Source organism: Triplophysa rosa, linkage group LG3, assembly GCF_024868665.1.
Source record: "Triplophysa rosa linkage group LG3, Trosa_1v2, whole genome shotgun sequence".
Lineage (NCBI taxonomy): Eukaryota > Metazoa > Chordata > Actinopteri > Cypriniformes > Nemacheilidae > Triplophysa > Triplophysa rosa.
In genome coordinates, this window is record NC_079892.1 from 3825251 (window position 1) to 3851968 (window position 26718).

Here is a 26718-nt window from a genome sequence, read left to right on the forward strand (position 1 = left end):
ATGGGGGATTGTCTTAAAGAGATCTGTCAACAAAAGAATACACACAAAGGCCCATGATATCCTAGATGCGATTGCAAAAAAGGTACTTGAGATCTTGTTTTTTTTATAACATCTGATTTGAAATTGATTTTGTATAATTATTCTATAAACCTTGAGTTAATAAGTGACTTAAGTTTTAGACACAATTAAACACACGTTTTTGTTCTATTTTGGCTAGTCCCATACAAATCTAGAACAAATCTGAACTTTTGTGCATTTCTGAGCAACACACGGCTATTTTGCTATTGTTTAGATAAAAAAAGCAATGAAACTAATTAAGTCACTTAATGTTTTGTTGAAGGTCACAGATCTTTGGTATTTACCGTTTAGTTGTAGAAATTTTTACCTGCACAAAAATTCTATTATGTTACAGTAGGTGGGTGATAAAAAATGGAACATAAAACATCCTACACATAAATTTCCGCACAATAAATCACCCAAGTTACTTCTATTATTATTTTATTAGGTCTCGGCCTGCCTTGGTCTTGGTCTTGTCTTGGCCCCTCAAAGTCTTGGTCTTGTCTTGGTCTCGGTTTTGTGGTCTTGACTACAACGCTACCTCTAATATCTTAATACTGTGAAGTAGGATGTTGTAGGAACAGCACTGGCCCCCATTCACTTCTATTGTATGGACACAAAACCAATGTAAGTGAATGAGGGCTAGTTAACAGCGTTCTTCAAAATATCTTCTTTTGTGAGTCATAAGAAAGTAAGTCATACAGGTTTGAAATGACAAGAGGGTGAGTATATGATGATAGAATTTTCATTTAATTTTCACTTTAATGCTTGTTTTTAGTGAAGCACACAAGATGCACTTCAAAGCCTTTTCAAATCATGGTCAGATAAAATTGGTCATTAGGTTTGACACAAATCAAGTAAAATAATTAAAAAATAAGCATTTAAAATTTTGAGCTTAAAAATCATAGGCCAAAATGTACAATTTTTTCTAATGTGATCATATAGTCACGTCGCATGTTCTACATGTTGTTTAAAACTGGTGGTCTGGTTATATAGGAAGGATGTTGTTTTGTCAGAACAAAGGATTTCCAGCCACACCTGTTCTGCCACATCAAAACCCTCGGCTCTAAATTCATCAAGCGAGATCGAGTTAGTGTCCCGGCACTGCCGAACCTCAAAGCGGACCGTGTAGCTGACATGAAAGCTGTGGCATAAAAGGAAATGAGCTGTAGCACACGCTCTGCGCTTTGGTCTGTTGTGGTGGTCAGGCTGTGTGTTCGGCTCATGTGAGGCCCGATCCAGCTCGCTGCAACTCCATTAAACACGCAAACACAGATGAAGGTGGACTAATACGGTTGTGTGGGTGCCCATCACACCACCTGCTAAAAATGCTTGTGCCATGCTGAAATATTTGGGGCTGTATTTACAGCAGTTGGATGTGCTGTACTTGATGCAGTTTGGTTAGAATGACCCATGATTAGGAACAAAATGCTTCTCAGATGGACCACAGATGTTTGGCATGGAAAAGACCTTTGCAGAAACATAAATGATTCACACATAGAATAGAATAGAGAGCATCATGTGTGCTCTAGTGGAAGAAAAAGAATCCGATGGTTAAAGGAACAGTTTACCCAATAATGAAAATCCTGTCATCATTTACTCACCCTCATGTAATTATCACACCTGTATAAAGTACTTATACTGAACACAAAGAAAGATATTTTGCAGAATGTGAGCAGTTTTCAGTTCTGGGACAGTTCTAGGAAAAATTAAATGGTAGTCAAAGGTGCGCCAGAATTGTTTGTTTTCCTACATTCTGCAAAATATCAATTTTTTTTTCTACTATGGTAGTGGATGATGTCCCAGAACGGAAAAGTACTAACATTCTTCCAAATATCTTTCTTTGTGTTCAAGAGAACAAATAAATTTATACAGGTTTGAAACAACCTGAGGGTGAGTAAATGATGTCAGAATTGTCATTTTTGGGTGAACTAGCCCTTTAAGATGATTTAGGTTGTTGTTTAGGTAATTTATTAGTTATTTGACCCATCTGAATTGTTTGGTGAATGTGCTGATGTGTTTCATGACATGCCGCCGTGTGTTGTTCGGTGAGGTGTCACCTGGTTTTAATCTCAGATTTAGACTTGACAACGAATTGTTCACATCCAGTTTTGTGTGTGTGTGCGTGCGTTCACTTAAACAAATGAGTACTCCGATAAACAGCATACAAGTACTAAAAGAGATCTTTCTTTCTTTCTTTCTTTCTTTCTTTCTTTCTTTCTTTCTTTCTTTCTTTCTTTCTTTCTTTCTTTCTTTCTTTCTTTCTTTCTTTCTTTCTTTCTTTCTTTCTTTCTTTCTTTCTTTCTTTCTTTCTTTCTTTCTTTCTTTCTTTCTTTCTTTCTCCTCCCACTATTTTGGTCTATTTTCCCTACCTGAGCAGTCCAGTATGTTATCTAACAGAACCAGCGTGTAGGAGGGGATTATATCTATGCTCTTATGATATCATCTCTGTGGATGGTGCACAGAAGAGCTCTTCTCTTCTCCTCTGCCGTGCTTCGTGCTGCTGGAGATCTGATCGCTCGTGAAATACGATGAACTTTGACCTCGCTGAACACAGCAACTAGTACAAAGTTGTGGTCATGTCTGTCAGGGGCAGAACTCTGTGTGTGCCTTGGGGTTTTTGTTTAAATGTGATTGATTTGTGGACGGATATTTCAGTGACTTTGTCAACATTTAGATTTGTAGTTTTATAGTGACATATTCTGATCAATCAGGCATTGCTGGTTAAGCTTTAGCCATAAAAACCTAGACCAGCATGGCAATTCAATATTTTTTTCAATATTTATAAGCAAAGTCTATGTTCTACTGATTTATTACCCAGACGAATGGCACTGCGGGAACCGCCAAAACATCCCATGAGGTAAATGAAAAAAGTTTGGAATGATGTTTGAATTCAATTGGGCTCTACCAATAGTTTTAGCACCTATAGTTGATGATGACATGGTTGATGTTCATGTAAAGGATAGTTTACCCAAAAATGTAAATTGTTTCAGACTATAAAACGGTCAGTTCTGGTCCTTGATTCTGATTGGCTGAGCCGAATTCTAAGCCGTTATAAAATACCCCGGTTTACAACGGGCTGACTCCATTACATAGCCTAAATATCACTTTATTTACTTAATTTATGAAACCTTGCTACGTATATGGAATAACCGTTTTATAAAAGCAATAAACCCTGTGAAGCAGTGGGTTACAGTGCATTTTATAACAGCTAAGGGGGTTTATAATGCTTTATTTTACCCATCCCTCATGTCTTTCCAAACCTGTATGACCTTCTTTTGAAGAACGTCGGTAACCGAACAACACCGGCCGCCATTGACTTCCATTGTATGAACACATTTCTCAAAATATCTTCTTTTGTGTTTCACAGAAGAAAGAGTCATATGCATGTTTTGAATGATGTGAGAGTGAATAAATGCTGAGAGAACTATCCCTTAAAGGATAGTTTAATTCTGATTGAGTTCCCTCAATCAGAGAAACGTTTTCAAATAGCCGAACTAAAACAGAAATGCATTTGCCGTGTTGAACGGGTTCGTATAGGAACCCATGGCTGGATGCGGTCCTGCGCAGCATAGCGAGTGTGGCGTGGGCCTCGCTCCACCCGTCTTTATGTAAAGTCGTGGGAGGGAGGCCAGATCCGCTGCGCTGTTCCCGTGTTACAGCAGTACTGCAGAAATACAGCTTCAGCCAACAATGACTTAGTCCGACGTGAACAAAACCACCCACTCTGAACATGCAGGAGATCTCCTGTCTTACTGTTTTTCTCTCCTCCTCTCTTTCTCCTTCTCACTTTGACTCTTTATATATGAGGAAATAACCCTAACCGTCTCTCCTATTACGTAATGCTGTCACAAAAGGTGTGACAACTGTTTCCCGCTAATGTGATTTACCACCGAGCGACCAGTTCTTATGATCTACCAATAGATGGTGACACACTCCTGTCCTAACTTGGGCCGGTGAACATGGGGGAGGTGTCAGAGAGAGAAAAACCTGATAAAAGTGTGCGTTTGTAGGCGAACGAGTCAGTCAGGCTGTCACGGCGGGAGAGGACGTAAAGACCTTGAAGCGGCATGTAGCTACATGTCAAAGTCCTACACCTGTTTCACTTCCTGAATTGAGTCCACACCTCTGTGAGTGCAGCGAGTGTGAGCGGAGAAAGTGAAAGAGAGAGAGAGAGAGCGAGAGAGAGAGTTTGGCCAGAGGGAAGCTTCTTGCCAAACAGTTGCAGTAGGTGAGCTGTGGAGGAGGAAGTCAGTTGGCTGCTGCACGTGGACCACCAAAGCCGGAGCTTTAACTGTCAACCCCGTCGCCAAGCTTCAAAAATCTACTTCCTGGTGGTGTCCTGTGCTGCACGACGGCTCGACTGAGCCGCACTGAAGTAAACTCACAGCTTCTGTCCGTGAGATATTTACTTAAGCGAAAAGACAGAGTCGTGTTTGTTTCTTCTACCTCTCAGGTGGGATTCTTGTTTTCTTTCACGTACTCTTTCTGTTACTCACCCAGCGCGTTCGTTTGCTATGGAAGTCTTGACGGACAGGGTTCTTGAAGTTGCAAGAGGAGAAGCCGGGCTGGACATCTGAGATGGAGTCGTCAGATTGGCAGTCGGACGGAGAGGTTGAAGAGCTCTCCGGATCTCTGGAGACTCTGCTGAACGATGAAGAACCTGGAGATCTGGATTCAGAGTCATCGTCCTGTTCAGACTTGTCCATCTCAGCCCCTGTAGCCCAACCAAATCCAAACAGCTCCAAGAGCTTCTCCGGACTGAGGATCTTTGGTATAAGGTGGGTAACATGGGTTTGCAAGCACATGCGTGGACATCATCCTCAACTTGTGTAATAAATGGCATTGCTGATTACAATTTGTTTTAGGGAAATGCGCATCATCGTTTTTCTTCTCTTTAAACATTGGTGACTTAAAATCTGCATGCGCGATTTGTCCATTTGCAATTTAAAACTGTGTTTTGCTTGGACCAGCCCCCTGGCGAAAGACACCGCCTGCCGTCCTGAGGTCATGTAATCTCTGTCTGTTCAAACGTCTAGGAAAACCCTCGCAAGAGAAACCCATCACAAACCTCGACGTGACCGTTTCAACCACTGAAAACCGCTGACATTCATAATTCCCATTGCATACTGCAGGCTTTTTTTAAGTGCGCTTTGGAATTTCATCAAGGCGTCTATATTAATCCCACGTCCTCTTGCGATTATCTGAAAATAGGCGCCTTTAATGGACGGAAGAAGAAATTAATTATGTCCTATAATTGTCCGACCTGTTGGGAGCATCTTTAAATCTAACTGCGCTGCGCACTCTTGACCTCACGCACCTTGACCAAACTTTTGAGTTAAGATATATGATAGCATGCAAATCTTCTGTGGTTGTAGGAAATTAATCACTTGGGATGTCAAGTAGAAAAATTGTGTTTTCATCTCACCACTGTATTGTATCACAGATAAGGATGATGGTAGAATTTGCGTGCCCCAAACCTCAGCGTGGCTGTGTGCGCATGTGTTATGTATGTCTTGTGTGTGTGTGTGTGTGTGTGTGTGTGTGGACTTGGTTTTTATATGTTAGTGGGGACCTAAACCTGAATGCACACCAACTCATGGGGACTCGTGTCACTGTGGGGACCAAAATTGAGGTCCCCACGGGCACAAAAGCTTATAAATTGTACAGAACGATCATTTTTGAAAATCTAAAAATGCAAAAAGTTTTCTACGATATTTAGGTTTAGGGGTAGGGGATAAAAAATACAGTTTGTACAGTATACAACTCATTACGCCTATGGACTGTCCCCACAGAGATAATAAAACATACATGTGTGTGTGTGTGTGTGTGTGTGTGTGCGCGTGTGTGTGTGTGTGTGTGTGTGTGTGCGTGCGTGCGTGTGTGTGTGTGTGTGTTTGTTTTAGTAAGCTTTACTCATTTACTTTGCATATTTTACTATACTTACTTTGAATAGGACATTGTTCCTAGATGTTAAATAAATCTGACAAAACCTTCTTTCGTTTAAAATAAGACAAGTCGATTGAAGTAAATAAAATTTTCTTTTAAAAATATAAAGATAGATTTTCTTAACCTGTCAGGTTGAGAAAATGTCATCTTTATTATGTATAAAAATGTCCGCCCTTCACAGCTTTGCTATACTGTTTTATATATTTTACTCTGACCTTCAATTTTTGATTGGCATGCGAGTGTGATATTTGGGGGCGGGGCAAAGGTGGTCCATTAGTTCCAGGTTTGTCAGCCCCTTTGTAATCGCAACGCTTTTAGTTTAGTCAAAACAAGTAGTTTTCCTCCCTGATTTTTGACAGTAAAGTTTTTATAGCTGCTGCTTTTCTGCCTTCCGTCAGTGACGAATTCACTTCAAATTTATTTCTTTAGCTCTTCAAACAATTTGCATTGTTGCAAAGCAGCTTTACATATATGTAGGTTGTAGTAAAAGTAACACGTCACGTATCGGAGACCAGCAGCAGATATTTTAGGTTTGACTCTGGAATGTTTGCAGGTTTTGCAGTTGGCTTTCATTGCACTGCAGACAATGGAAGTTCCCTTGCTCTATTTACGAGCGTGAAAAACCAGTTTTAAGAAATGAGAGTTTGAGAAGAAATTTACCAGTCCAGCATTCATCCATGAAATCCATGTTTTTTTGTGTCAGTTTTTGATTTGCTTTCACTAATAGTGTAATAGTAGCGATTTCTGCGGCGAGCATCACTGTAGATCAATATTGTAGTTTTTCTGCACAGTTTGTTGTAGGACAACTGGAAATTTTGACATTATAATTTTTTTTACAGAATTCTCAATAATGTAATGTGTCTGGACATTTTAGGTTTGTCAGTTTTACAAGTACTGTAATACAATCATTTTTAATATGCAAAGTAATACATAATAACTGAATCGGCATAAAATAAATGCAATGCAACAAATAAAAATGACATTTTTTTTATAATTTACATGTATGTTATGTTGGCCACGTTTTCAGAATTTTTGCATCTCGGTAATGAAAATATCAGTTTACAACGCAAACAAGTCTAATAGTCTTAAAAACAGGCTTGATTCTGCAGGCAAAATATATGATCCAGTCTGCGAAAACCAAGCTGAAGTCTCAAAATCTAATTGTGACATAACAAGCATCGACGTTTAATTTCAAGCAATAATTTGATTATGATTTCAATTTTTGACATGGCCTTACTCAGTCAATAGTAAAGATATGAATGTTATGTTCTGTACATCATGTTGGACGATATTTATGTAGAAAACAGTAAATCACAAAAAGACAGGCACAGGCAGGGTCACATGTCTTCTTTGCCTTTAATGAAACCAGTCGCATGATATTCATCCACCGTGCATCTCACTAGTATCCGCAAGTCACAGATAAACCTCTCCATCCAGGTGTGTGTATATGTGTGCGTGCTCCACCTGTTCTATGTGCTGATGAGGCACCTGTTGATGTGTGTAATCTGAGAATGCCACACAAGGTTTGGACACCTGAGGCACACAGGACGTGTATCACCCGGTACAGAAAGTTCCTACCGGATTCCACAGGGCGAGAAAGTCCACCACCTTCATCCTGACCATTTTTTAAGGCACCTTTTAATCCATTTGAGGTCGTAGTTAGACATAGGTTTCCGTATGCGCCCAGAGTCCCAGCTCGCATGACTTCATTTGCATGGCTGCGCTGTTCCGCCCCGTAGAGGAACAGGCCCATTTCTGCAGCTATCTTTATCGTCACGTTCTGTGCTGCGGCTAAGTATGGATCAGGGTCAGAGTCTCTGGGTGAATCTGTATGTGGGCGATTGAGCGTGTGGGTGTGTAAAAAATTTGGTTTTTCTAGGAGCTCTTCGGGTACCAGGATGCACCCCACCATTTACAGGAACAGGGCCGATGGTGAGATTAAGAGGAATGAGCAGGAAGTGATGTCGTACACCTGTAATTGGTCTGGAATCTCAAACAGTCTCTAAAATTAGCTCACGTAATGCTGCCGTGCCAAAAATAGAAACGAAAACATTCAGCCCATAGATTCTTTATTTTTTGTCTTTTTGTGAAGAGCTCTCTTATAGATTGAGCGTGTAGAGTCATGTGACTGTGGTTTGGGTTGTAGGAAGTACAATCATAGGAACAGATCGATTTTGCAGAACAATGATGATAAATGAGGCGGTTTCCTGATCATCAGTGGCGTTGCACAATTGTTGACACGTTCACAATTTGCAAATCGCTTCAGATATTTTTAGTACATTGCATAAGTGGCATTGTCATTTGCATTCTTTTGTGTGGCTTTTAAGATTTTTGTTGGCCTAGATGTGGATGATTTGAGACGGGTTTAATCCGTGAGTTTAGTGCTTTGTGTCCAGCAGGTGGTGATATTGTCACTGTTTTGAAAAAGGAGATGATGCTGAACTTTCCTCCAACAGGACAGAAAATATTTAGCCAAGAAATTGTAATTCAGACAGGCCTTCAAAATTATTGACCTCTTTTGTCTTTGTATTGAATACGAAATTAGTTATTTCATATAACTACAAACATAAATAACAAATAAATAATTGTTATATAATAATATTGGGGCTGTTATATATAATATAAATTATATAGAAACATTTATTGATTTTTATATTTTTCTTAAATATATACATGTATGTATATGTGTTTATCAATACAAAATTAATATGCACAGTGCATATATTAGACATATATTATTACAAACACAAACTTTTATTTTGGATGTGATTAATTGTGATTAATCGGTGAACAGCCCTAGATAATATATAATATTACATATAATTTAATAAAATAAAAATACCTTATATTTTTTAAATGCCAATTTATATATATCTTTAACATTGAAAGGTGTAGATATTTTTATATTTTTTAATATTATTTTTAGATATTACGCTTTCATTTTGATGCTTGTATCTGGATACGTGTTTGGAAAGTTTCAATAACCAAGAAAAAATATTTCTGTGTTCAAGCACAACTGGCGGTAAAACTAGTGCTGATTCTGATTCTTAAAGCAATAGTTCACAATGAAATTTCTGTCATCATTTATTCACCCACATGTCATTTCAAACCTGTATGACTTTCTTTCTTCTGCAGAACACAAAAGAAGATATTTTGAAGAATGTCGGTAACCAAACAATGGCGGTATCCTTTGACTTGTATTGGTTTTGTGTTGTCCATACAATAGAAGTGAATGGGAAAATTCTAAAAAATATCTTCACCTCTGCTAAAAAAACATTTGTTTTTTATCAAAACTTCAAATTGTTCATATTGACTCTACAGTAGCTAACTGTACTGTAAATACAGTAAGTAGCAACTGAATGAAATTTTGTAAATCATTAACACAACGCTATGCCACCAGTTTCTATACCCAGTGCGATCCCGTTCATCCTGAAGTATAGGGACAGCTAAGCAGATTTGGTTGCCATGATGTTGCACTCCATGGAAACAGCCTGTCAGGTCTCTCCCCCCATCCCTTATAAGACAATGATTACATCCACACGGAGTCTCCGGTTGCGCGCTCGTCCGTCACCCGCGGAAGAACAAGGGGCGCAATCAAGTGGTCACTTTGACGCTGTGTATTTAAAGCCAGACTGATGAAAGACAAACCGTAGCGTAACACATTTGTTATAGGTTGCTAGATTGATATTCAAGCGCATTTACCCGTCGCTCATGTTCTCTCACCTGATCCATAATGCAACAGCGCGAGGGCCTTGAAATGGAAATGACCTGCATTGTGCTTTCGGCGTGGAGTGGTGTCGCCATGTCGTCATATTAGGGGACGTGAATAGACAGAATAGGCTCTGGCAAAGCCACGATTACCATCGTCTTTATGATGAGCTTTACAATGGTTAAAAATCATACATGCTTTTGTAAACCTGTTGCTTCTCGGACGGGATAAACGGCACATATCGTCTTCACAGCTGTGGGCGTTCAGTGCCTGAATTGGTGCCATGTCCTGTTTTTTAGCAATATGCATAACGGTCTGTTCAAATGCAGAAGCATGTTTGCACGATGCAGAGCGGAAAATAACTATCAGACATTGGGTGTTCCTCACAAACATGTCTACCCCATGAACCAACAAAATATGCACCAGCGAGATGCTCAAGCGTGATATATATATAAGACATATATATATATATATATATATAAGAAGTGATAAGAGGGGCTGTTGTGTGTTTTGTGGAGTTAAGCTGATAATTGTTCGTTATTTTAAAGCAGAGGCTTTGATACGCCCTGCCGGTTGTATCCTGCACAGTCAGTGGTTCTTCCTTCTGTGATGTGTGCCACTGGTGGGCTGCGTGTTTGTGAAAGTGGGACTTGTCTTCCAGGCTTGGGTTGTGTGCAGTTTATCTCTGGCTGTGCATGTGTGTGTGTGTGTGTGCGTGGTTGTGTCGCTCTCACCTGTTCATCTCCTTCCTCTGTCAGTTTGAGCAGACGCTTGGTGAGGCAGCCGGGGAGCTCATCTCGCAGGTCGTATAATGTCTTTTTATTGAATATTGGTTATTAGGATTGGAGAAATTAGGTTTAGAACTTTAGTGTTTGGAGAGGTTGGTTAGGTTGTATGAGGACATTTGGAATTGAGTTTGGATCAGTTGTTGTTTCTGTAATGGATATGAGTTATGAGTTGTCATGAGTATTGATCATATTGTCTTTGCATAAAGCATCAGTAATGCAAATGTATTGATCTATTACAGAAGTAAATGATGCTAGTATAGTGTACTTACTGTAGTGCGTATTTCATTCCTAAATAGGCCAAACATTTGACTAATTATTATATGCATAATATTATATTCGTTTTGTATTTTATTATTTTTGCACACAAAATGAATTTTATTAGCAGCGCTAAATCATAATAATATATACATATATTATAAATATTAGTCTTCATTTTTTATTGAACATTCTTATTTATTGTAGATTTAGTAAAAAATATGTTATTTTATTATTATTGTATTATTGCATAAAGCTTTGTGTATTGCAAATATATTGATCTTTCAAATAGATCAATGATGCTAGAATAATAATACTGCTAATAATAAAAAACAATACTATATAAAATATGCATAATGTTGTCATTTTGTTTTTGTTTTATATTTATTTCTAAATTATAATAAAATAAATTATATATGGCCATAAATAACATTGAGTACCAATCCACACTTTCAAGTTTTGTAGGTTCAAAAAAAAGTATCATAATTGAGCCCTTTGATGAAATACTAATTAAAATGACGGTAATTACCCATATTTAAAATACTTTGCAAATGCACAAAAAGCTTTAAGTACCATGTTAATCTATCAAACAGGTAAATAATGCAAGTGTACCTGTGTAGTGTACTAGAATATAATAATGAATATGATAAGAAATAATACGAATTATATTCTAAATCAATATAAATTAAATAACATCAGCAATCGTACAAAAGTGTCAAGTCTTTAGATTCACTTTGGTTGTCTTATTAAAGTCTGTTGGGTGCTAGTTGTTAGCTGTAGATTAGAAGTGTTTACTCTTTTGCTGTTTAATGAAGTCTGTGGTTGAGTAAACACACACAAGCTTCGATCTTTAGATAACCAGGACAAACACAATGTCCCATCACGTGATGGCAGAAGATTTAGGTGGAGCTAATTTAACACGGTTGTTGGTTTAAGTGCATCTTTTAATACTAAAGGATCTGTTTCATGACATGCAGTCCTCCCAACCTACCCAGGGAATAAAATACAGCTTTTATATACAGACACATCTAGTAAGGACAAGAATTTGTTTGTTGTTTTAGGTTTTGACATAACAATTACTGTATTTATTTTGCATTAGCATAGTTGTTACTGTACGCTTACTCTTCACTAAATGATGTTATAAAATATGTGAAGACGTATCATTTCTTTTCCTAAGAGTTCTGTCTAGGTCATGCCCGTCTCTAAATGAGATGAGACTCGTTAGGTAGCTATATTTAGTACAGTCAGGCCCTGGTGAAGGGTCAGAAAGGCCTGATAATCTGGCCCGGACATGTGTGACCGTGTGATAATCATGTCGCTTGTGAGCCGAGCACAGCCTCATTTCCTTGAGTGCCCTGCACGTCATTATTCTGTGATGTCATTGGGTGTGTGTTCACAATGCACCTTTGTAGACAGCTGGTGTTTGGAAGTACTAACATGATTTGTAAGGCAAATTGTCGTCTTGTAAACACCTGGAAAATACAAAAATAATGAGTAGGGAAAGAGTGAACAGTAAGAACTCTCGCTCATTTCCAATCAAATTGACCCAAATCCAGATTATTCTGCCTTTACGATCAACATTACTTTACGCCTCCGTACTCTTCACATATTTGAACAATTGTCTGATTTGTTTCTATTTTATTTCTCCTGATTTTCTCTATTTTAGGAGAAATATTTGAGACTAAGTTGATACGGAAAGGAAACAGGATGATTGTGAAGTGGATGGTGTGTGTGTGTGCTTGGTTGTATTTAGTGTTCCAGTATCTCAGTTCAGAAATTCTTGTTCACTAAGGGTCAGCGTGAGAGTAGATTCAGAACGCATATCTGAAATGTGTGAATTTAACTCACAAGCTCAATTTTCAACCAACAGCCTCTACAAATTTAGAAAGCCGACATGGACACTTTTTTCAGACGTCATTTTAAGAGGAAAGACGCTGGAGATGTGTTGCACGACGGCCCCGAACCCTGCCGCCACAGAAGGCCGAGCATCGCTGTGCCAACCAGCCGTGCCCGGCGCCGCTCCAGCGTAGGGCTTCCGTCCACCGCACTAGCCCAGCGCAGACGGTCAAGCGTCCAGCTCCAGCCCTTACCTCGAATTGCCAATAAATTGTCGCAGAAAAGCTACGGCAGGCGGAGGTCCAGCACCACCACGCCAAAGGCCAATCCACGCTTCGCCGTACGCCGGAAAAATGTTGGCAAACTACGCAACATCGACACGCACCTCCTCGGTCCATCAATGCTGCTGGCCAGCCTGATCCAGATGACGGAAGAAGAAGAGGAGGAAGAAAACGGTCGCAGTCTGCTACCAGGCCAAGTGGAACTCAAGGGAAGCAGCCCGAAGTTTAGGAGCCACACGGATGTGCTTTCAGAGGGGGACAGCGACAGCGAAGACTCCAGTGACGATTCAGACGACAGCCGACGCACGGACCCGTGCCACGAGCTCCCGGAGGAAGCCGACATGTCTGACTGGGAGATGAAACAGTCTGGCATCTTGTGCCAGCAGGAATGTCTTCCTCTGGCTGCGATGGCGGAGCGGGTCCAGGCCCACCCGCTGATCCGAGTTCCACGCTGCCTCCGGAGGAACTCGTCGCATTATGGGCATGCGGAACCAAGCCCGCACGGCCGCTACTGCCGCAGCAGCCAGAGGAGGCGCCGCAGACGGGTTTCAACCATCTCTAAAGCGGGAAGCCCATGGCCGGGGAGAGGTCTGCCGTTGCCTAATCGAAGAAGCTCCACTTGCTACAGGGGTCAAGGGACTCTCAATCCTCTACTCGAAGCTTATTATGACCCCAGACTGGAGTCTTGGAGTGGATTTCTGTCGTACGTAAAAGATTTTGTTTTGTTAAACCTAACAGTCACTTAAAACTTGTTGGGTTCTGAGATGAAAATATCATCAGAAATCTACTCAAAAACGTTTTATAATAAGCGGAAAATGTTAAACCCAGTCTTCTGGTGCATCTCAAAGTACTTCTTCTGGATTGAGATGGTACTCCTGGTTGTCATAAGAAAATATGTGAGATAATCAATAAACTTAAATGGAGAGCAAATGGAAAGGTTTGCTTTAGTCAGACGTTTCTTCTCCATTAAAGTTTCAGAAGTGATCTCAAAATGTCTCGCACTGAGCTCAGATTTGTCAAGTCTGCAAGTAAAGTCAATATTATTGAAGACCTCAAGATGAACTCAAACATTTCTCATCAAATTTACCCAAATCCAGATTATTTTACCTCTGCAATCTACATTAATGTTACACCTCCACACTCTTCATATATTTTAAAGGGGTGATATGACACGGCTAAAACGAATATTATCGCTTGTTTTAGATGTAATGCAATGTGTATACGCGATTTAAGGGTCAAAAATGCTGTATTTTCCACATACCGTGCATGTTTGTATCTCCTCTTTGCCCCGCCTCTCTGAAACGCACATCTTTTCAAATCTCATGGCTCTGAAAAGCGAGGTGTGCTACGATTGGCCAGTTCACCAGTGCGTAGTGATTGGTCTAATACTGCAAGCGTGTGATGGAAATGTAACGCCTCTTACCATATTTGTATTTTTTGTTTTTTTTTTATTTTTCTGACAGGTACTCCCTCCTTACTTGCGTATACATTTGGGCGGTCTTAGTCAAATCAGACCACGAACTGACGTAGATTTGTGGGGGTGTGGTTACAGGAGGCGTTTCAGGCAGGTCCGGGTGAGCATTCGCTTTTAGATAGAATGCATCTTTTGTTCTGATACACTTTCATTTTTGAAATTTTACATGTCTAAAACATGCACGGGCAACTTATAACACACCAAAGACACAGAAAAACACGTATTCGCGCCATATGACCCCTTTAACAACTACAGTCTCATTTGTTTCTGTTTTTATTTCTCCTCAGCAATTTTAAGAGAAGTATTTGAGACAAAGTTGATATCTAAATGAAACGCAACTAGGACCTCAATGAAATCTCCTGAGCTATAAAAGAGCAACCTCGGAGCAATAAAAACTTTCCTCTGTGACATGGTTTTGATTTGATCATTGTAACTCATTTCCAGAAGTCAACACTCTGAAGTCGTGATCAAACGTTCATATTGGACGTGAGAGCAGGCGTTTGTAACGCAGTTTTTTACCTCGTTGACCTTCTCATTCTCCGTCCCGTGGATACGAGCACCATGGCGCTGGCTCATTAGCGCAGCTGCTAGCGTAGCGGGGTTAATGTGACTCATCATCGCTGCCGAACGCCCGGTGGGCTTCTCGTCAACAGGTTGCTTAGCTTCACTGATCTGCTCTGTAGGGATTAGGACACAAAGGTCAGAGAGAGCAAGGTTTTCATTACAAAAGGTTTACAAAAAACCTCGGAAACGCCCCACCTGAAACTGCCTGCTGATGTCTGCCCTTACATATACACCTTCTTAAGCACAATTTTTCGAGATGTACAAGTTGAGGCAACATCTGTGTTCTCTCTGTCTGTTGTGCTCCTGATCCATGATAGATTTGCATTCAAATAAAGTGAAACTTCAAAGTATTAATTTGGATAGTTAGACTTGATTTTATTTTGTTTCTTTAAGTTTGATGTTATGTTCTGTGTCTGACAGATCGGTAAATATATAATGAAAATCTGCTGTTTCTTTTTTTTTTATGGAGTATGGAATGCTGATGTCAGGCCCAGAGATCTGTTTGCTTTGCTCTGTGTGGGTGGCTGGTGAAAATAGTCTTATTGATTGATATGGGCATTAAACTCACGCATCTTAAAGAGGCCTTCAAGGCATTCTGGGTAAATAGCTCGAAACAGAGAAATAAACGGAAAACTAGAAATTATTTCATGCACAAATTCGTGTCAGAAGTTTCACATTATGCCTATTATTGTTCTTTTGAAGGCTTTTTTATGCAAGTATATTTATAAGTAACTACAGCATCACTTGATATATGTATAGTCTGTTTAATGTCTCTGTGTGTTTCTCAGAAAAGCCATCTCCAAAGCTGGTGTGCCACAGAACGCTGCCCAGTCCAGTGCCACGGCACCCTCCAAATTTGAACCCAAGAAGATCTGCAGCACCGTCGAGTGGACTGTGAGTTCTTCTTACCTGTCCGTTTTTTGTGCTTTGCTGTGTTTAGTTGATCATCAATGAACAAAAAAAACTGTTTGTTCACTCTGGGTCACAGCTTAGAAATTTCTGTTTCGCTTACTGGTTTATTTTCCTCCACAGGAAGATGCCCAGTATGGTCAACACGTGTGGTTTGATACCAGTCCAGCTGGAGACTTCTGTTACGTTGGTGAGACCTACTGCTTTGCAAAGTCACTGGTAGATATATTGTGTTCTTATTCATTGGTGTGAAACGTCAGCAAACGTGCATCAGATAAATTCGTTTCCCCAATGAATCCTGCTCGAGAGCTCCCTCTACTGTTGAAACGTCGCCGGTGCAGATGCAGGTGCATTATAAAGTTGCCATTGTTTCTTTTTTCCAGCAAAAGTCTCTTCCTCGCCACAAATGCGCAGCTTGCAAAATAGCAGTTCACACTGTATGCATGGACCAACTGGACAAGGTTAGAAAATGCTAAGTGGACTTTTTGTTATCACGGCTGTCCTTCTGAAACCTTGTATCTCCATATTTTGTGTTTTTTTGTTGTTGTTGCCATAAATCATTATTATTAGTAACCCTTGATGTTCGTCACTGGTTTTCGCAAATATCTAACCATTAAAAAGTATTCAAAAGGGCTTGTCAACTTTTTTTGGACATCCGTGGCTTCTGAAGGATAGCGATAATATATTACATGCGGAATGAAAACAAATAAACTGCACTGTTTCCACAGATTAACTTTAGGTGTAAACCATCATTTAGAGATCCAGGGATGAGAAACATCAGAGAGGTAAGTCACCCGTTTTCACTTTTACTCTTACACTCCCAGCATCACCAAATGACATCATCTGTTTTGTGTTTTAGACACCAAACATGAGGCATCACTGGGTCCACAGAAGACGACAAGACGGAAAATGTCGTCAGTGTGGAAAGGTCTTTTACCGACATCAGTCTAACACTCAAGAATATGAAATATATTGATAGAAAAATATTTTACGCCCCCTCTCTCCTCAGGGTTTCCAGCAGAAATTCTCCTTCCACAGTAAAGAAATCGTGGCCATCAGCTGCTCGTGGTGCAAGCAGGCAGTAAGTGTTGAGCATCCTTTGACATCACTTTGCAATGCGATGGTTAGCAGAGATGACTGGCTTGAAGCTGTTTATAGGCAGTTTTTTTTAAACAACAGTTTGTTCGCTGTAGATTTTTCGAACTGTGATATGGAGGTTTGTGGGCGTTTTTTCCCAGAAGTGATTAACAAAAATAAAACATGATAACTATAGTTTACTCAAGAAAGCTAAGCATACGAAAACACATCAGTAATTCTCCAAACAAAAATGACATTATCCTGGGCAAACGGAATACAGCGGATTGCAGTAGCTGAGACTCACATGAACATTGCACAGCTGGTTTTTTATGACTTCAAGTGATTCCCTGTAAAAGCCATTGAAGTTAGAATATTAATGTGTATGTAACTTTGGAGACGGTCCCTAAATGCACGACTATCGAACACGTCCACAGTCAAACCAACTGTATGCCAGTGGACAAATACTGAATTTGTAAATCACTTGCATAATTTGGCAAAACTAAATGAGATTAAATAGTACAAAAACACATGCCTTCTTGTTCTTTTTCTTCACGTTGTTGCCGTTTTTTTAACTACAGACAGGTAGCTTCGTTTTAAAGCTATGGCCATATGTGATGCACTGCATGATGCAGAAAGTTGAATTTGGGTCTTGTTTACATTATAGTGTTTTTGATTCGGTACTCAAGGGGGCCCCCTGGTGGTGCAGGGGCCCTACGCAACTTGCATAGTTTGCGTATAGGAAGGATCGGCGCTGAATATAAGCAATAATGAAGTACTGTTCTGATCTTCTTACAGTACCACAACAAGGTAAACTGCTTCATGATGGAGAAAATCGATGAGACGTGTTCCCTTGGAGCTCACGCTGCTGTGATTATTCCTCCGACCTGGATCATCAGACTCCGTAGACAGCAGGTACCGTATGACCCGCAGAGGACTGAGCGTATAAGATATTATAACACACAGAACATGACACATCTACTTGTTCATTTACACTGTTTAGCACTGTTTAAGCAGATCGTCAAACTATATAGTAAGCTAGCAATGTTAAACAAATTCAAACCGGTCTTCTTTAAAATAAGCATCCTTTGTACTGATTATAGATGTGTACTGTCTTAACCAGTTTCATGAGGTGTCAGCACTTGTTATCTTGGTTTTGTTTACTTAAGATGTTTTAAAAACATAAATTCATTCCAAACTTTGACCGGTGTGCATTCCACGTTGACTTTACAACATAGTTTACATATTCTCCCCATTTTAAACCATATGACATTTATTTTGTATGCTTTATATTTAAATATTGACTTTGCAGTTTCATTTATTTTTATATACAGTATGTTGCCATATTTAGTCTGTAACCAAGATAAGCCTCGGCCAGCGCTCCAAAGTCCTACTAGTGATGTTTATTTTTACAATCGAGTCTCTAAAAATAGTTTTATTGCTAGAACCGGTTCGTGTGCTGTTAACTGCATTCTTGTGCTGTGAAATATCAACACTCGTAAACCGAAACGTCTGTAAACGTGTCTATAAACATCGCTGTCGTACTGTACGCAGACCTCATTAAAAAGCAGTAAAAGAAAGAAGAAGACGTCTTTGAAAAGCAAGTCCAACAAGAAACCCACAGAGGTAACCAAACCCCCTCCTGAACCATCTTTAGTAACCCTGAATGAAAGCGTTGATGTAAACAATAAGGTGTTGATATTCAACTCTCAGCAGGATGGGAAATGGAAACACTTTGTCGTGAGACCGGTCTCTTCCCTTCTCATCAAACCCCTGCTGGTGTTTGTCAATCCGAAAAGTGGAGGAAACCAGGTCAGTGACTCATGTCGGGTGTCCTGATGGCCAAGAGCTTTGGAAAAGTTATATAACGCCTCTTTTTTCATTCAATGAAGGGAACGAAAATCATCCGCTCTTTCATGTGGTACCTGAACCCTCGGCAGGTGTTTGACCTCACTCAGGGCGGCCCGAGAGAAGGGTACGTCATGACATGCTTGCATCTCTGTTCACGAAGTGCTTTGCTTTATATTTGTTCTATTTTTGTGTTTTTAAGGTTAGAAATGTACAGCAAAGTGCCCAACCTGCGTATCCTGGTTTGTGGAGGAGATGGAACGGTGGGAAAAATTCTCGAAATTCTTTTCATGGTCCATTGAATTCAATTTTACTCTCATGATTTTAGATGCAAGGATGGAGTAACTTCTATTTAATCAGCAAAAAATAAAAAAGATTAGAAAAGGTTTATCCTAACCGATCGTGCCTAAATTGAATTCATCTGGTGAATGTAATTTGATTTCACGCCGACTCTGGTTTGTAAGATCATGAGGTTAATCATATGATGTGTTCGATATGCTCTGTTTGTGCAGGTCGGCTGGATTCTGTCTGTGCTGGACGAGCTCCAGTTGAAACCTCAGCCTGCGGTGGCCGTTCTGCCTCTCGGGACGGGAAATGACCTGGGCCGAACTCTCAACTGGGGCGGGGTATGAACATTTATACATACAAAATCATACAAAAATGCATTGACGTTAGCTTGTGTCCTCAGTTCACCCGTTGTCTAACCAGCCTCTGTGTGATTGAACTTCAAAAATTTCCATTTTTGTCCCCACAAAAACTGTTTATGGTTCTGCTGGGAAGGTGTTTTTCACCCACAATTTTTGTTGTAAACCTTCTGATACAGAACCAAAGATTCTGTTTTATAGCCTGAGGTTACTTTTGATTTCATGTTTTACTAATAGCAGCCAGATCCAGTGGAAAAGCACTTTTTTAAAAGCTAAAACTTTGCTAAAGACACCCAGCCTTCTTAAAGTAGCAGTATAAGAAATGACTCTGCAATGTGTTAAAAAACAAGGTAGCACTTTATTTTACACTCCTGTTTCCCATGTACAGTACATACTGTGTACTTATTACAGTAAATATAATAACTGGGTAATAACCCTGAACGTATACCATGTAGTTACCTATACTACCCAGTACTTTCTTAGGGAAGTACACTGTAAGTACACTATAGGTACACGTTCTGTAAAATAAAGGGCAACCAAAAACAGGTGTAACAAGTACCTTGTTTGATCAACGTTTGTGGACTACAGGGATACACAGATGAGCCGGTGTCCAAGATCCTGTCCCATGTTGAAGACGGCAACATCGTCCAACTGGACCGATGGAACCTGAGCGTGGAACCAAACACAGAAGCCAGCGATGAGGAAAAGGATGAGCAACAGACAGACAAGGTCAGCTGATATCAGCAGAGGGCGCTAGACGTCAGCATAAATACATGTCCAAACCCCTTTCAATTTATTGAGGATTATAAGGATTTAAACAGTTTATTTAGTGTTTGAGCTAATATTCCAATCCAATTTTAGCTTCCCATCGACATCTTCAACAACTACTTCAGTCTCGGGTTCGACGCACACGTGACGCTTGAGTTTCACGAGTCCAGAGGTGTGCCAACCCACGTCTTAAAATATGTGATGTATACTAAGTTTTGCAAAATTTGTGACACTTTTTGTTTCCTCAGAGGCTAAACCTGAAAAGTTCAACAGTCGCCTTCGCAATAAGATGTTTTACGCAGGGGTGAGTGTGTCTTGTTTGTTTAATCCTTGCACGTTTTGTTTTCACACATTGTGTGGTGTGTAACACGGAACGTGCGTGTTCTTCTGCAGACGGCGTTTTCAGACTTCCTGATGGGAAGCTCCAAAGATCTTTCCAAACACATCAGAGTGGTGGTCAGTAAATGTGTTTGTATTTACAATTACATTTTCATAATGTGACCCAAAATGTTTTGTACTGGACTGATTTAGTCAAACTGAAGTGACAAATTCATCCAGACCCTTTAAGTCTTGTAAACAATCCACAAACTCCAGAAAGGCTGTCGTGTTACTTAGTATTGCGTCAGATTTATATACTGTAATATAATACAGCAATGGCAAGTATAAAATCTGTACACAAGATTAAAGGGATAGTTCACCCCCAAATGAAAATAACGTCATTCTTTTTCCCCCATCATGCCATTCAGAACCTGTATATGACGTTATATAACAAAACAGAAGATATTCTGAGAAATGTCTCTGTGGTTTGGTGTCCATACAATGGAAGTGAATGGGGGCCAGTGCTGTTTGGTTGCCAACATTCTTCAAAATATCTTCTTTTGTGTTCTGCAGAAGAAAGTCACACAGGTTTGAAATGACTTGAGGGTGAATAAATGATGAAAAAAATCGAATTTTTGGGTGAACTTTTTGTATGTAATATTAATAAATGAATAAAATAAATAAAAAATCGATAGAAATAAATCAAATAAAATAATATTTAAAAATAAGCATTACATATAATTTATAGTTTAAATATAGTTTATTTATTGTGGAATATATATTCATATCATATTATTTTTTAATATATGAATAATTAATCCAATTCATTTTATAAAGTCAGATTTATAAATAAATGAAACAATCTCCTTACACTCTTTCTGGTTGTGGTTCTTGTGTATTTCTTGGCGTCTCTGGCAGTGTGATGGTGTTGACCTGACCAGTAAAGTGCAGGATTTGAAACTTCAATGTCTCCTGTTTCTCAACATCCCCAGGTAAATCTGAAACTAAAATGTACTAAACAAATAATCTGTATCACTAAGTGATTGATGCATTGCAACTATATTCATTTTTTTGCTATTCCAGATCGTCGTTGCTGCTTTTTTTTAGTAAAAACCTACTAGAAGTTAAATATTTATTTACAAAAACTAAATCTGCCAATCCGCACCATTCTGACCGTTTTTATTCTCATGGCGTTCCACAGTCAAAGGACAAAAAGGTTTTCAGACCCCAGTAGACTAAAAATCTCATCCGAAAAGCAATTCCCTGCTCTAAATTATGTTTATTTCATCATAAAATATAATCCGGCCACAGGGGTCTGTTCCAGTGTTCATTAAAGTGAGATTATTCTGACCGATCTTTGTATTACGTGCTGTAGATATTGCGCCGGTACGATGCCGTGGGGAAACACGAGCGAACACCAGGATTTCGGGCCTCAGAAACACGACGACGGACTGATCGAGGTCATCGGATTCACCATGACCTCCCTGGTGAGTTTCAGGGTTTGGATCGTCTAGCATTAATAGCGGATCGTATCACAGAAACTCAATGGCTGTGCAATGAATCCAAATGTCTTTCTGTAGGCAACCCTTCAGGTTGGAGGTCATGGTGAGAGGCTTCATCAGTGTCAAGAGGTGCTCTTGACCACCTTCAAGTCCATTCCTGTTCAGGTGGACGGAGAGCCTTGTAAACTGGCGCCATCCATCATCCGTATCACCCTCAGGAACCAGGCCAACATGCTGCAGAAGACCAAGAGAAGAATCTCCATTCCACAGCTGAACGAGTGAGTACCATCACCTGTTTGTTTGTTTATTCATTCATCCATCTGTCATTGATCCAAACATCATCCACATACTGTATCAAACTAAAAATCCATCCATTCATGCATCCATAGAAGCAACTGTACAACACTTTCAAAGTAAAATCCTGAAGGCAAAGCTGAATGTTGTTTCTTCTGGTTACAGTCAGCAGCCCATCACAGAGAAGGTCCAGATCCGGGTGAACCGTATCAGCATGTGCGATTATGAAGCTCTGCATTATGATAAAGAGCAGCTCAAGGACGCCTGTGAGTATCTCCTGTCCTCCTTCTCTCTGTACATTCAAATCTGCTGCTTTTCCATCACGAGTGCATCTGAACCTAACATTATTTTCTCTCTCTTTTCACCTTGCCAGCTATTCCTATGGGAGTGATTACGGTTTCTGGGAACAGCGATCTGGAGACGTGCCGGCAGCATATTGAGATGTTACATGAGGTGCCTTCAGCTTGTTAAACGTCGGTTAGAAATGTGCCAGCAGACAACATCCTCCTGTAAAGTGCATGGGGAGGAGCTTTGTCGCCAAAGTTGGACACAAAGTCAACTACATTTTTAGGCATTGATGAAACTGATATAAAACAGTGTCATTGGCCTCATTAATATGCATTAGTTTACATTTAAATGTATGCATTTGGCAGACGCTTTTATCCGAAGCGACTTACATTGCATAATACTATACATTTGTTTCTCTGGAGTCGAACCCATGACCTTGGGTTAATGGTTTTTAGTGTGAAAGCTGCCTGATTCAGGTCAAACATGTGATAATGTACATTGCGCGTTTATTATTTATGTCTCTCTCTCTTTTATAGGAGGCGGATGGTGTTAATGCAGACACACTACACATGCCAAAACTTTCACCAAAATGGTGCTTCCTGGACTGTAAGTACAATGTTTTAAGCTATTAGCAAAACATCTGAGAATTCACCAGACACGTAGTTTGAGTTTTTATTTCTATGTAAAACCGCACATCTCATATTTGTTGGCATAGACGTTTATAAACCTGAAAACGTTCTTGAATGTGATGTTTGCTTACCCATACAAAACCAGCTTAATCTGCTTAAACTTTAGTTGGTTCCATCTGGTCTCCCAGCCAAAACCAACCAAAACTCCTCCAAAACCAGCAAACCCGTCTGAGACATCAGCAAATCTGTGTAGACTAAATTATGCCACGGCAAATGGCTGTTTTATGTTTGATTTCTTTACAGCCACAACTGCAGATCGCTTCTACAGAATAGACCGCGCTCAGGTAACCGAGAGCTGTTTTACGACGGTTTCGCATGTCCCGCTTTTCCGTCTCGCTCTAAATGTTGCGTCTCTCCGCAGGAGCACCTCAACTATGTGACGGAGATCTCCCAAGATGAGCTTTTTATCTTGGACCCGGAGCTAGTCACCAAGGAGACGGTGGGCACGTCGCCTGGAATGCCGGGGGCGATGGAAACCGTGGGGGGATGTTCTGAAAGTACAGACCTGTTCGCTTTTCCGGCCTGTTCTTCAGAGCCTTCGCTGTGCAGGTAGATTAAAGCCTGACAAAATACGTGTTTAAAGTGCATGGACTGATGCTGTTAGGGGCGCAAACAACATTCGCACAGCCTCAGGGTGTAATTTTGTGTTGCTTTTACTTTGACAGAGCGTTTTGCCGCTGCACTAGTTGAGTACGAGCGTGGGCAGGGTTTGCTTTGCCTCTGGGCACATAATGTCTGTGAACATCCTCAGACGAATACCAAAAGCTGAAAGTAGACTTTGTGGAGATGTTCGTAGATGAAAAAAGCTTTATAAGGGGAATAAATAATGTCATATAAATTCAATTATATTCATGACTTATTTCGCCAAAGGGTGCATTGAAGTATTAATGTGAAGTAATTATAATTAGATTATATCATGAATATAAATGCACTTATAAATATGTGCCGCATGATTTCCATTTCCATTTATGCATTTGGCAGATGTTTTTATCCAATTGGACATTGCCTGGGATCAAACCCATGACCTCTGTGCTTCTAATGCAGTGCTACCAATTAACCTTAAAGGGATAGTTCACACAAAAATTGAAATTCTGTCATCATTTACACACCCTCATGTCATTTCAAACCTGCAGGACTTTCTTTCTTCTGCAGAACACAAAAGAAGATATTTTGAAGAATGTTTGTATCCGAACAACGGTGGTACCTATTCACAAAACCCATGCTAGTCAATGGGTGCTGCCGTTGTTCAGTTACCAACATTCTTCAAAATATCTTCTTTTGTGTTCTGCAGAAGAAAGTCAATCTCTTTTATGTCACAGATTTTCTTATTAAATAGTATGCGAGAAATAATCAGAAATGTTTGTAATTCATTTTAAATATTAATGTTTCAAAATTCTAAAACTTTAGTTCAGTTAAAGGTCCAATGTGTACTTTTTGGAGGATCTATTGACAGAAATGCAATATAATCCACAGCAATGTCTTCAGAGGTGTATAAAGAGCTTACATAATGAAGCGTTATGTTTTTATCACATCTACATACACCGCGGGTCCCCTTACATGGAATTCACCATGTTGTTTCTACAGTAGCCCTAAACGGACAAACTGCTCTACAGAGTGCGTTTTGTAAATACGTTATCTCCTTTGGCAAAGAAGCGAAAAACGTGACGACATCTTAGTCCTGTGTCAGCCACCGTAGTGCTTCGAAATGAAGGGGTGGAGTGAGCCGTTGGTTGCAATTTGCAACCTCACCACTAGATGCCGCTAAAATCTTCACGTTGCTCCTTTAAATCATATTTAAATATACAAATCCTAGATTTTGAATGTGTTTTCAGACTTTTGGGCCTCACTGTATTTATATACACTTCTGGCCAACAGTGATGTCCAGAGGGCATGTTTGTACAATATTTGCTCCCCTCAGGCTCGGTTAAACCATCAAAATATGGTACAAAATAATTACTAAAACTTTAAGATATTTGTTGCACAATTATTTGGCAAAAAAGGCAAATTGCAGCATATAAGGGAATGTGTTTTTTTTTCCGAATATACAAAATCACTTTTGGCCACGGCTGTTTATACAACATGTGCTTTTCTGTTTGACAAGCTTTGTTCCCGAAGGCAAAGTGTTTTTAGAAAGAGACAGCGAGCCAGACATTTTTACAGCATGTGTCAAAGACTACAGTGATCAATATTCCCCTGCAAAACAGCACAGCCCCTCATTCAGACCCCTGCTATCAAACACTTGTTCAGCTGTGTATACACCCACCCTCCCCCCACCCAACGCCCAGCATATGACTGAGAAAAACACATCCCATCTGTCGGACCACATTGTAGATGTTGTTCTGTTACAGTAAATTATACACCCCCCCACCCCCAATACCCCTGCATGCAGGATGCTCATGACTAAACACATCAGCGCTCGGTCATCTTCCTTTCTGTTGTCTGTCCATCCCATCATGCTCCACAGGTTTGGTCACGCTGAAGGTCAGACTGAATGCGTGTCGACTTGCATGGTCCCGGACAGTGACCCTCACATGCAGATCGACACAGAGGCCGGCACAAAGCAAGGCCTGACCAGGTACAGCCCAAACCGGTGCATCTGCATGTTTTACATGGCTTTTACTGTATGGACACGTGATAAGCATCTTCATATGGTGTTGCAATGTATCCTATGGCATGAGCTGTTTACATTAATGTGCGTATTTGTGGCTTTCAAGCGCATGTCTGGATCAGCCTTTACAACAAAAAAGTACTGTAGTGGTACCGTGGTACAGCATAGTATCAGATGGTAAAACCGTGGAATGTTGATATATACAATGGTGATGGGAAATGACCCTGTATCTTGGGAATGGATCAGAGGTATTCCCATGGTATTCCCAATGTGCATGTACAAAAAACACGGTACTTTTTTGTTATGGAGAGGCAGAAGATATCTACTCGAATGGATATCTGAGCTTCTAAGCTTGTGTTTGTTTTTCCGGATCTTTTATCTCTAAGGAGGGGAGCAAAAGTTATTAATATGAATCGTTTAAACGCTTCAGAAGGGGATTCAGTAAGTGTCCAAAGGTAATATAGTATGCAATTTTTCATCATTTTTGCTGGTGAGGGGTCATAAGCCGAACTGATGTAGTTGGACTTGTTTAGATTATTGACATTGATCATTTTACTTTTTCTGTTTCATGGGTTCACAGGATAGATGTTTGGAATGACAACAATCAAGGTACAATCATCTCTTTCCAACACAACACATGACTTGAAACCCATTGCTGTGCACTGTAAAAAACGTGTAATTTTACAGAATGATACTGTTATTTTCACCGATTTTTCACCTTTAAAGTCCCAGTGAAATGAAATATAAAAATGCCTATTTTTTCATGAAATATTGCAGCGTTTATAGTAAATAGCTTACCGATGTCGGTCATTCTCTTCTTAAAATTCATGTGCCCTCATAATCTTCAGTTAAAATCTGAAAAT

At 39.9% G+C, this 26718-nt stretch overlaps 1 protein-coding gene across 8 annotated transcripts in view; it reads left to right on the top strand.

Moving 5' to 3' along the window:
• The window catches only part of dgkzb (diacylglycerol kinase, zeta b), a 31313-nt gene continuing 4595 nt past the window's right edge, over positions 1-26718 (top strand). The window contains exons 1-29 of one of the 8 annotated variants that reach the window (XM_057330265.1): positions 10326-10518; positions 12629-13578; positions 15702-15807; positions 15946-16041; positions 16206-16283; positions 16551-16607; positions 16682-16750; positions 16832-16903; positions 17695-17811; positions 18451-18522; positions 18613-18708; positions 18789-18871; positions 18947-19007; positions 19257-19370; positions 19977-20117; positions 20250-20328; positions 20405-20460; positions 20550-20612; positions 21393-21466; positions 21850-21961; positions 22055-22254; positions 22436-22536; positions 22644-22723; positions 23095-23164; positions 23491-23531; positions 23609-23796; positions 25712-25822; positions 26242-26310; positions 26436-26464. In XM_057330265.1, coding sequence (XP_057186248.1) covers positions 12653-13578; positions 15702-15807; positions 15946-16041; positions 16206-16283; positions 16551-16607; positions 16682-16750; positions 16832-16903; positions 17695-17811; positions 18451-18522; positions 18613-18708; positions 18789-18871; positions 18947-19007; positions 19257-19370; positions 19977-20117; positions 20250-20328; positions 20405-20460; positions 20550-20612; positions 21393-21466; positions 21850-21961; positions 22055-22254; positions 22436-22536; positions 22644-22723; positions 23095-23164; positions 23491-23531; positions 23609-23796; positions 25712-25822; positions 26242-26310; positions 26436-26464 — 3361 coding nt within the window. In that variant the 5' untranslated portion in view covers positions 10326-10518; positions 12629-12652. Of the gene's footprint in view, positions 83-4010; positions 4839-10323; positions 10519-12628; positions 13579-15701; positions 15808-15945; positions 16042-16205; positions 16284-16550; positions 16608-16681; positions 16751-16831; positions 16904-17694; positions 17812-18450; positions 18709-18788; positions 18872-18946; positions 19008-19256; positions 19371-19976; positions 20118-20249; positions 20329-20404; positions 20461-20549; positions 20613-21392; positions 21467-21849; positions 21962-22054; positions 22255-22435; positions 22537-22643; positions 22724-23094; positions 23165-23490; positions 23532-23608; positions 23797-25711; positions 25823-26241; positions 26311-26435; positions 26465-26718 lie in introns of those variants that run through there. The other 7 variants (XM_057330264.1, XM_057330270.1, XM_057330268.1 and 4 more) reach the window with 7 other exon arrangements.